We start from the raw sequence: 11,162 nt of genomic DNA on the forward strand, positions 1-11,162 counted from the left end.
ACCTCTTAGACCTGAGGCTCTCTGAGACTCCCCAGGGTTTTATTTGCACGGTAGTTTCCAGCCTGCCCCCGGGGCCAACAGACAGAGCCCCTGGTGGAAGGCAGGTGGGGCCTGGCCAGGAAAGAAAGCACTGGGGTTATTTATTAGGTACGGAGGCTGCCAGGGAGTCACCCCCGTGACCTGGTTGCCGGCAGGGAGGGGCCCAATCATCCCTTGGAGGTGGGGGGCTCCCCCCTGTTCTCTCTGAGGGCCTCTGCCAACGCCTTCTGAGCTCCGGCCTCCCGGGCTGTGTGTGCAAGGCCTCTCCCTTTCGTCACTGTGCAAAGTAGACTTCTGTTCGTAGGACTTGCTCTCCGATGAAGACCCCACAAACCCTCCCCTTTCCCATCAATTCAAAACATGCCCGCACTTGGCTGTGGAGACGCAGGCAAGTGGCAGACGCCGCCTCTGGGTTCCCGGGGAAGCGCCCTGACCTCTCTCAGGTGCCTCTCCTCCTTCCCCCTTTCTTCTTATGACCTGACCTCCCAGAGCCTCCTCCGGGGCCCTCGGATGTCGGCATGTGGCTGACGGTGGTATGTTCCCTGCCGCCTCCAGCCGCTCGGGGTGAGCCCCGCCGTCCGTCCGTGGCGATGCCGCCTCAGCGTTCACTCGGGGGGTGTGCTCCCCGCGTGCAGTTCTCGTGCACCTCTCCCCTGCCGGGCGGTGTGGAAGTTTGGCAGATGAGAGGGTGGCTCTTCCGAAGGGCTGTGGATGTCCAGCCCCTCTCCCGGGAGCTGAACGTCACGTATTGGGGTTGCGACGACGGGCTTAGTTACCGTATGTGTCTTCGATGAAATGCAGACTCGCTGTCCTGGGATCCAGGGCCAGCCACGAGGCTTTCCCGGTCCACTGCCGTTGCCCTATTCCCTCCACGAACCTCCTTCGTGTCCTGATCCGGGCTCTGTAAACCGAAGGAGCTTTCAGACCCAGCCCTGCTTCTCGAAGGCCCCTTGGTTGAGTTCATCTCTTAGGCCATGTGCCTCGTGAAGCCTCTCCTGACCTCCTGATGGGATAGGCCGCTCCCGTCTTCTAGACACCACGGAGTTGTGAAGGGCGAAGGTTACGGAATCGGACAAACGTGGAGTCCAGGTCCTGGGCTGTCGTTTTCCAAATGTGAACACATAAGCATGCAGACTCTGTGAATCTCTTTGTCACTCGCACGTGAAACGGCGATACAACCACGCACCTTGCTGGGGGTTTTAGTGGCCTAGTCCTTGGCGTGGTGCTTTGCACAGAATGAGCACTTGACAACCGGTGGCATTGTGACGTTTTATGGAATCCCAGGATTCCGTCTCATGGTACAGATATTTGTGTATCCCTCTAAACACGGGCACAGAACCTTATCGAAGATTCTATCTTATCTTTCTCTGGATCCTGCCCACCGCTCACCACTTTGCTTCACGTATACTGGTGACTCGGTGGATATTTGTTGAGTTAAACAAGCAGGGATGCAAATTTGTGTAGGGTTTTTAAAAAGCGAAGAGACGCGGGAAAAGAAGGAAAATGCCCACTTTGATCAAGCACTTTGCCATGCTTCTTCCCATGGAATTAAAGATTCTTTCCACAGAATCTAGCAAATGCCTGGTACTTAGAATTCCTTATTGTGAATGAAATTGCCATGTAGTTTGTGAAAAGCACCCCCAAAGAAATAAGGTTCTTCTCCTCTTCCCTTACTTGGAAGATTTAGAATTATGTCACTAGATGGGACCAAGCAAGGCAGACACACTCAGGGGAGGGAATACTTAGGGAAGTGGGGGGCAGCCCAGAGCGATGCAGGGGGCAGCGAAGGGGGATGGGGGTAGGGCAGGGAGTGGGAGCCAGTTCCGGGTCTGGGAGGTGGAGCAGGGCGAGGAGACCACCTTGCAGGGGAGGAGGCAGTGGGGGAGGGGAGCTGCTTGCTTGCAAGGGAACTGATATAATAGAACAATAAGGATGATGGGCATCTGGTTTCTTGCTGTCAAAAAGGAGAGTTCGATGTAGAAGTGGAGAAGCCCTGAATTACCCCGTGGCGTTCGATGAGAATTCACGGTAATGCGGTGAATTTGTGGTCTTTGGTGCGTGTGTCCAACAGGTTTCCAGTTAGAGTGCCTGGAAGCAGATCCCGCCTTGCCTCCTAGATGCTGTTTGTCACTAAGAGGAACTGCTGATTGGAGTTCCTTGGAGGAATATTCTGGGTCTCAGGCAGGGAAAGCGTAAGAGGAACCTGAACTGTATCTTGTGCCAGAAAGGAAGGAAATGACCCAAGGATAATGGAGACGTGTCAAACGGACGCCAGAGACAGATCGAAGGGGGTCCCACTGACCACGTCGGGAGTAATTTGAGGGTCCGTGTAAATAACGGAAGTAATTACAGCTCATTAAATAAGAGTAAACAAGGAATCTAAAATGATATAGATGAATAAATATGTTTGAAGAATAGGATATTGATAGTTTCAAACCACATCCTTGTAAAATATTAATTTAAAAGAGAGAGTGATTTTAAAGTAGAGAACCATGATTTATACTGATCGAGCATCCTCAGATACCGCATCATTCAGAATCCCGTGCTGGTCGATAGCATTCAGTGAAGGAATATAGCATTACCCTGTCCTGCCAGAGACGTGACCTGAGTCTACTCACTAGAAGACATTAAACTTTCAGGATATTCAACAAAATAACTGGCCTGTAACCTTTGGGAGCGGCCAGGTTATGAAAGACGAAGACAGACCAAAGAACTGTTCTAGAAAAAAGGAGGCTAACGAGCCATGCCGGTAATTGCGAAGCTTGACTCTGCAGTGGGTTGTTTTTGAGAACATGACTGGAACTCTTGGCAAAACATTGAATGGGATCTGAGAATTAGATGATGGTGAATCAGTGTTAATCTCCTTATTGGGATGATGGTTTTGTGGGCGAGTGTCCTTGTTTCTGGGGAGTACTGGAGTATTTGAAGGCGATGAGCTGTGTATCAACAACCTCATGAGTTCTGGTTCTTCGTGCTACACTTGGAACTTCTCTGTAAATTTGCGGAGATAAAAGTGTTAAAAATTTGAGAAGGTGGTACTCAGTCTTGCCTGGGACAATGATTGAGCCATAGTCATTGGGAAAGTATGATGGATGATTTGGGTCGTGGAAAGCAGGGACTATTTACACATTTTCTAGATGACCCTGTATATCGGGTGATCGGTCACTCTGCAGAGACCAGCCTTTTGTGGAAAGTAATGTTCTTGATCAGGTGGGAGGAACGGTAAGGGGAGAGGTAAGGCAAGGGAGGGGTTTGATTCTCCTATTCTTTGATACAGTAAGTCTTTCTTGTGGTCTTGGGGGAAAGCATTTGAGGATGGGGAAGACCCGAGAAGGAATAGGGTATTCTCCAGTCTAAGAAGAGGAAGCATTGGCATTGTGGAAAACTGAGCTCTGGGTCCCAATTTCGCTTTTTGCTGGTACGTGTTTAGGTGAGACGCCATAGTTCCTGATTCAGTGTCTCTAATTTTGTTATGTAAGGCAGTGCTCACTGAAGTATTTAAGAATAAAGAGGCATGATGTCTCCAACTTACTTTCAGCTAATTGACAGGGATGATGATGAGGAAAACGGGGCAAAACATAAACAATTGGTGAATCTGGGGAAGGGTACTATGCAGGAGTTGCTTATATTAGACTTGTGACTTTTTTGTGGGCTTGAAAGCTTGTTAAAAATGTCCAAAGAATGTCGGGGGAATAGGAGTCAGTGAAGGCACTGCCTGTGTCAGGGCCAAGGGAAGCCCAGAGGAGGGGAGGGGCAGAGACGTTGGGGGTAACTGAGGATGAAAGTATTTATGAGTGTGCTTCAAGTGACTTCCAAAGTCGGGGCGTAGGCAAGACAGCAAGGTCACCGTAAAGTTAGGTCCAGACCGGATCAAGAGGTTGCTGAGTTTGAATCGAGTAGAGCAGGCTTTGGGAGCTACTTAATTCCTTACTGAGACTTCCATTGAGATACTTGGGAAGTTTAAGGACATTTAACTGCAGTGGATGGAAACAGGCACTGTAGTTGATGTGACTGCTTGATCCTGATCCTGGTGTGGTGTGGTGTGTGTGTGTGTGTGCGTGCGTGTGTGTGTGTATTAAATGTACCATCCTAGGCTGCTGGAATGGTCTTATAAAGGATGACGTAAAAGTACATTAGAACCTATACCATTTCATAACTTCTATGCAGGTAAGAGATAAACAACCATAGATCAAATGGGAAAATTAAACATTTACTGTAGTCTCAGAAGGTTCTTGAGAGATGGGGGAGAGGGGCTTGCATGCTTCAAGATGAGTGGGCACTGGGCAAAGATCAGGAACTCTGGATACCAGGAACATGACTGGCTCATCAGAAAGTCTCCCACAAGGAATCCAACTATGATACCCACTCTATGATTTACTAAGGTAAGCTATCCTACTGAAATGGAACCTATTAACAAATGAGTGTTGTTGGGAAATAATGAATTTTACTTAAGCGCCCAATGTCTTAGAAATATTCCACAGACTAATCCCCCATCTTCTAAAGGCGAAAGTTCCTGCACACCACACACACACACACACACACACACACACACACACACACACCCATGACATCCCCTCAATAAAGTCAAAGATAAGGGAAAGAAACCACTTGAGAAAATGGCTCTGGAATTACAAAGCACCAACCACTTGGAAAAATACGGGAATCCCATTTTTTTTTTTTATTAACGTTTATTTATTTTTGTGACAGAGACAGAGCATGAACGGGGGAGGGTCAGAGAGAGAGGAAGACACAGAATCCGAAACAGGCTCCAGGCTCCGAACTGTCAGCACGGAGCCCGATGTGGGGCTTGAACTCACAGACTATGAGATCATGACCTGAGCCGAAGTCGGACGCTTGACCGACTGAGCCACTCAGGTGCCCCGGGAGTCCCATTTTTAATAAGATCCCTTAATACCTGTCTGGAGTCCAACTCTCCTGGTTCCCTCGAGATACTTAGGAAGTTCGGAGGAAGAGATTGAGGAAAGCAACAAGTCCACAAGGCTTTTCCTTGGAGATTCCTCTCACGATGGCTGAGTTTATAGGTCTTCTCTTATAGACAGCTATCCGAGCCAGGGGGACCAGAGTGCATGTCACCTGCCCTTTCTCTGAACTACAGTCTGATCTGGAGAGATGTAGATGGTGGTAAGATTGCACACTCTTGAAACAGGCACCGGGTTTTATGGGTTTTGCTATAGATGCTGTTAGAGTAGATTTGGGAGGTGTTGGGGGTGCTCGTATGTTCTCCTGGGGCGGGCTCTAGTCCCACCTGCTTCTGCATCCATCTTGGGCTGGGATCTGGAGTTCTAGGATGGGAAACCACAAAGATCTGCCAATTGAGCTCCTGTCCTAAAATCCCAGCCTTGCAAATTCTCTTCCACCCATCCTGCGATCAAGTGTTTTTCTTCCACTGCCTTCAGATAGTTCTAATAATGAGAGAGCTTTAAAGCGGTCACTTCATCCGTCGCTGGCATCTTAGAATTTTTGTTTCGGGCTCTCTGGAGGCGAGACCACAGGGTTTTGTTTATTTTCTGCAAGAGTAGTTTACATGTAATACCAATTTTCAGGAGGTTGGCCTCAATGGCAGATCTAAAATTCTTCGCCTGCTAGGGAGCAGGTTCACTTGGATTTAAATAACAGATGTGATTTGTTGTATGAAATTCTGTAGTAGTTTCTTTCCTTAAAAATGCATTTTCTTTGCAACTTTGAACTTTTTTCCCTCTTTTATTTGGAATATAATCTTCATGACGAAAACATTGGCTGCACTAACTCTTCATTATGTGAGGCTGTTTCGGTGTTTTCATTTTCCCAAAAGGATAATCTGCAAATGCACTTTCTGTCTCTCTCGTCTTTCATTGTCTCAGTGTTTTTCTTCATTTTGTTCATTTAAAAAAAAAAATTCTTGGATGGCTGCTGCTTATCACAGAGCTGATACCAAGGATAATTTTAAGTGATTTGCCCAAAACTACATGTTTTGATGTCGAGAGATTCCAGATCAGTTTCCAGATCTCCCAAGCCCTGGACAATTCCCGTGTTTCGCACATTCTAATGAGCCCCTAAAGAATTCTGGGTGACAGATTTGCAGGGATAGAGTCTAATTTGTGGCTGAGAGTCTTTTTAAAAGTCAACTTTGAGGTATAAAACATTACAATGTATGATGGAATAATATGATGGAATACCATGCAATGCAATATAAATAACGTAACAAAGGACACCAATTTTAAATATACGTTTTGTTGAGTTTTGATGAATTTATACACCTGTGTAACTACCACCATAATCAACAGTTCTTTTGTCCCAGAAAGTTCCCTTGTGTTCTTTTGCAGTCAATTCCCTAACAATTCTGGCAACCACTGATCTGTTTTCTTGCACTACAGATTAAATCAGCATTTTCTAGAGTTTCACATGAATAGAATTCTACTGTATGTACTCTTTTGTGTCTGACTTCTGTGATTCAGTATGTTAAGATTCAGGCGTCTTTTGCTTGTAATTCATTCCTTTTATTGCTGAGTATTTCATGAAATGGATATACCATAATGGATTTATGATAAACATTCGAGTTTCCAGTTTCTGGCTTCCGGGAATGAAGTTGCTACGGACATTCCGTGTACGTATCTGTACAGAGATGTGGACACTGTGTGGATGCGTGTTGTAACTGCTCTTGTGTAAATACTTAGGAACGATACGGAGTAATGAGATCAGTATATATGTTTACTTCTCTGAAAACTTGCCAAACGGTTGTACAAATTGGTTGTACCATTTTACATTGCCACGATCAGTGCGATCTTCCTTCCTTCCTTCCTTCCTTCCTTCCTTCCTTCCTTCCTTCCTTCCTTCCTTCCTTCCTTTACCTCCCTGCCCAAATTAGGTGTTCAACTGTTAATTTTCGCCATGTGAGTGGGTGTGTACCTCATGGTTCTATTTGACATTTGTCTGATGCCTAATTGGACATCTTTTATGTGCTCCTGAGCCATTTGTATATCTTTTGTGAAATGTCCAAATATTTTTTCCGATGTAAGAAGCGTCTTAGTATTGAGTTAAGAATTCTTTATATATTCCGAATACAAGTTTAGACGTATGTATTGTGAATAGCTTCTCCCAATCAGTGGCTCTCCTCCTCATTTTTCTAAGCATCTTTTTGAAGAATAAAAGATTTCGTTTTGACGAAATTCAGTTTGTGATTGTTTTTTGATGGTGTATGCTTTTTGTTTAGTATCTAAGAACTCTTGCTTATTCCACGGTTGTGAACATTTTGTCACCATTTTGTCTAGACTTTTTGGTTTCAGCTTTTATATATGTATGTCTTTGCATCATTTTGAGTTATTTTCTGTGTATGGTAAGAGGTAAGGTTTGGGGTTTACTTTTTTTTCCCATACGGATCTCCAGGTCCAGCAACATTTATTGAAAATACTATCATTGAGGTATCTCAGAACTTTATCAAAAATCGATTGACCCTACATATGTGGATCATTTTTAGACTCTGGTTTTGTTCCATTGAGCTGTGTCTACTCTTTTTTTTTTCACTTTTTTTTAATGTTTATTTTTGAGAGAGAGAGAGAGAGAGAGAGAGACAGAGTACGAGCAGGAGAGGGGTAGAGAGAGAGGAAGACACAGAAACTGAAGCAGGGTCCATGCTCCGAGCTGTCAGCACAGAGCCCGACACGGGGCTCAACCCCGTGAACTATGAGATCATGACCTGAGCTGAAGTTGGATGCTTAACTGAGACACCCAGGGGCCCCTGTGGCTACTCTTATGCCAGTTCTGTGCCTCTTTGATTACTGGAGTCTTCAGATGAAGTAGCACAAATATTTTGTTCTATTTGAAATTGTTTTGACATTCTTGGTTCTTTGTATTTCCATGTAAATTTTGTAATGGGAATGTTGTTTATTATCCTGGATAGACTTGGGTAGCCTAGCCTTACATGGAATTGTTGCAAATCCAGAAATTGGGACAGACTTGTGACCTTGTGTAAGGAGAAAATTTCACCGAATGGGATCTTCAAATACATGTGGACCCGACGTGCCGACCGTGATTGGCTGGGATGATGGTGGGGTCGCAGAGGAAGTTGGAAAAGTAGAGCTGGAGAGCTTTTTTTCTGTGTATCAGAGGGGGAGATATTTTATTTGCCTTGGAAATTACAAAATTACATTCACAAGGCCCACAAGTAGGTAAGTCCAGAGGAAGTTGTAGACTTGGAAGAAAAGATTGATGGAAATAGAGATTTGGGAGCAATCAACATAGAAATAATAAGTAAGTGGAGGAAGAACATTGTGGGGAGTGGAGAGCGAAAACGCAAGACCAAGGATTAAGCAGAAAACAGCATTTACAATTACAATGTAGGTGGAGTGAGCAGATTCAGGGAAGACGATGCCACGAGCCCTGAGAACAGGGAGATATAGCAGAGCGTCATGGAAACCAAGGTCAGACCAGGTTTCTAGGAGGCAGAGTTTCGAGAAGTGTCAAATGAATAAGAAGGACGGAAACAGAGGCAAAAGCAGTCTGACAGTTTTAGCAGTGGGGACTCTGGTGACATTTGAGGGAACAGTTTGATGGAAGTGAACATGATGAAGCCAACTTATGAGGCCTTCAGGGTGGTGGGGGAGGAAGTCTGTCTTGGTAACTGAAAATGAAGAGACAGAGGACAGTAGAATGGTCACTGTAGAGACCCACTGCATCAGCTGTGGGCTCTCTGCGTAGGATGTGGATTCTTGTTGATTAAAGAGGACTAGGGGACGGTTTCTCATCATTATATCAAATCCTGTGTGCACCAGATTTTTATTTTTTTTATTTAAAACAATTTTTTTAACGTTTATTTATTTTTGAGACAGAGAGAGAGCATGAACAGGGGAGGGTCAGAGAAAGAGGGAGACACGGAATCTGAAACAGGCTCCAGGCTCTGAGCTGTCAACACAGAGCCTGACGCGGGGCTCGAACTCATGGACCGTGAGATCATGACCTGAGCCGAGGTCGGAGGCTAAACCGACTGAGCCACTCAGGTGCCCTTTGCCAGATTTTTAAAAACAAGCAAGCCAGTTTAGCCCGAAGTAACTAGGAGACTTGTGCTCTCCTCCTCAACTCTGCTGGGTACATCCCCTCGTCCATGCCTTGAATCGTTCTAACCCTCTCCTGTTGCACTGCAGGAGAAGCAATGTCTTACACCATCCTCTCTTCCTGATTTCACCTCTTAAAAGGGTGACCGGAGTCACCAAAAGAGATTTCTTCAGTGCCGATTGAGTAAAGAGGAGTGATCACGGCAGTCCCATGACCTATTTGTACCACATTAGCTCTCTGAAAGGAGGTTTCTAGACTCAGAGCTCAACTGAAGCACCATGTAAAAGTCCATGGTAACCCTGTCACCAGATCCGGCGACCACCTCTCAAAAGTCCTCTTTCTCAACCCTTCCGTCCTGCTGTCACATTCCCACCGAAACACTCGACTCTGTGGTTTCCTGGACATGCGCCTGGCTGGTGTTCCGCCCTGTTGAGTTTGTTCTGAGCGGTGGAGGTCGTTACTGACTGGGACACAGAGCAGGACTTCTCCTTGCTGGTCACCTCCCCTTGTGTCAGAATGAGGTGTGTGAGGTGTTTATTCAGAAGTCTTCTCCATGCGCAGGAGACGGTTTGCTCCGCGGTGATGACCGACGTGGGTGAGACCCAAGGTGGCTCTGGTAGTCCTTCCTCTTCATGTTCAAGGGCCCTGAGCCTGAGCTTGCTGGCCATAAAGGAAGGAATTGGGCTCACTCCCTCAGGGCAGCTATCATTGCCCCTTCTTGTGAAGTCCAGTTGCCAATGGGAATTTTCTCCTTGATGACTTCCTTGATTGCTTTCAGACACCGGTCTGGCAGATGCAGAGAAAGAACATCACAGAAGTGACAGAATTCATCTTCCTGGGATTCTCTATCTTTGGAAAGCACCAGATAACCCTCTTTGTGGCTTTCCTAACCATCTACATTTTAACTCTAGCTGGTGACATCGTCATTGTGGCCATCATCCGCGTTGACCACCATCTCCGCACTCCCATGTACTTCTTCCTGAGCATGCTGGCGAGTTCTGAGGCTGTGTACACACTGGTCATTGTCCCACGAATGCTCTTCAGTCTCATTCTTCATAACCAGCCCATCTCCTGGGAAGGCTGTGCAACTCCGATGTTCTTTTTTGTCACCTTGGCCGTAAATAGTGGCTTGTTGCTCACGGCAATGGGCTATGACCGCTATGTGGCTATCTGCAACCCTCTGAGGTATACTGTCGTCGTGAGTAAAGGAATGTGTGCCGGGTTGGTATGTGGGTCCTTTGGCACTGGAATGGTAATGGCAGTTCTCCACGTAGCAGCCATGTTCCACTTGCCCTTCTGTGGCACAGTGGTGGACCATTTCTTCTGTGATATTTACCCTATCACGAAGCTTTCTTGCACTGATTCCACTATCAATGAGATGATCAATTATGGTGTCAGTCCCTCTGTGATCCTGGTCCCCGTGGGCTTGATCTTCATCACCTACGTCCTCATCCTCTCCACCAGCCTCAAGATCCCCTCCGCCCGGGGCCGGAAGAAGGCCTTTGCCACCTGCACCTCCCGCCTCACGGTGGTCGTCGTCCACTACAGCTGTGCCTCCGTCATCTACCTCAAGCCCAAGTCAGAGAACTCAATAGAAAAAGACCTTCTCTCAGTGACTTATACCATCATCACGCCTTTGTTGAGCCCTGTTGTTTACAGTCTGAGGACCAAGGAGGTCAGGGATGCTCTACGCAGAGCCGTGGGCAAAAACACTTCTTAACAGATCGAATCATTTTGTCAGGAGACCTTTAGCCCAGTGTAATGTGTGCCTGCTCACAAACACCCCACAGTACACAAGTTCATCAAGTACAGTGCTTCCCGAGAAGAACGCCAAAGAGGAGAAATGCTTTTCTTTTTGATGCTCTAGGGACAAGGCAGAAAGCAGGGTTATGCTCTAGTGAATTTGGTTCCTTCGACACAGGAATCCTGGCAAGCCGGATGAGAACTACTTGTTTCTGTGACTCAGGATTTGGGTTTTCAAACCTCTTCTGGCCCCCACTTTGCCTGGCTCCTCTTAGACCGTCAAATCCTTGACCTCGTCTGCAGAGGCGGAGAGAGGCGGTTGGAACAGATGT

General features: G+C 46.4%; 1 protein-coding gene across 1 annotated transcript; it reads left to right on the forward strand.

Moving 5' to 3' along the window:
* The first annotated feature begins 9,880 nt into the window (after positions 1–9,880).
* Positions 9,881–10,807, forward strand: LOC102952724 (olfactory receptor 10J5). The gene has a single exon (XM_042975560.1). It carries the CDS (start codon positions 9,881–9,883, stop codon positions 10,805–10,807), a length of 927 nt encoding a protein of 308 aa, XP_042831494.1.
* The last annotated feature ends 355 nt before the right edge of the window (positions 10,808–11,162 follow it).

The sequence above is a fragment of the Panthera tigris genome, chromosome F3 (genome assembly GCF_018350195.1).
Source record: "Panthera tigris isolate Pti1 chromosome F3, P.tigris_Pti1_mat1.1, whole genome shotgun sequence".
In the NCBI taxonomy this organism is placed as follows: Eukaryota; Metazoa; Chordata; class Mammalia; order Carnivora; family Felidae; genus Panthera; species Panthera tigris.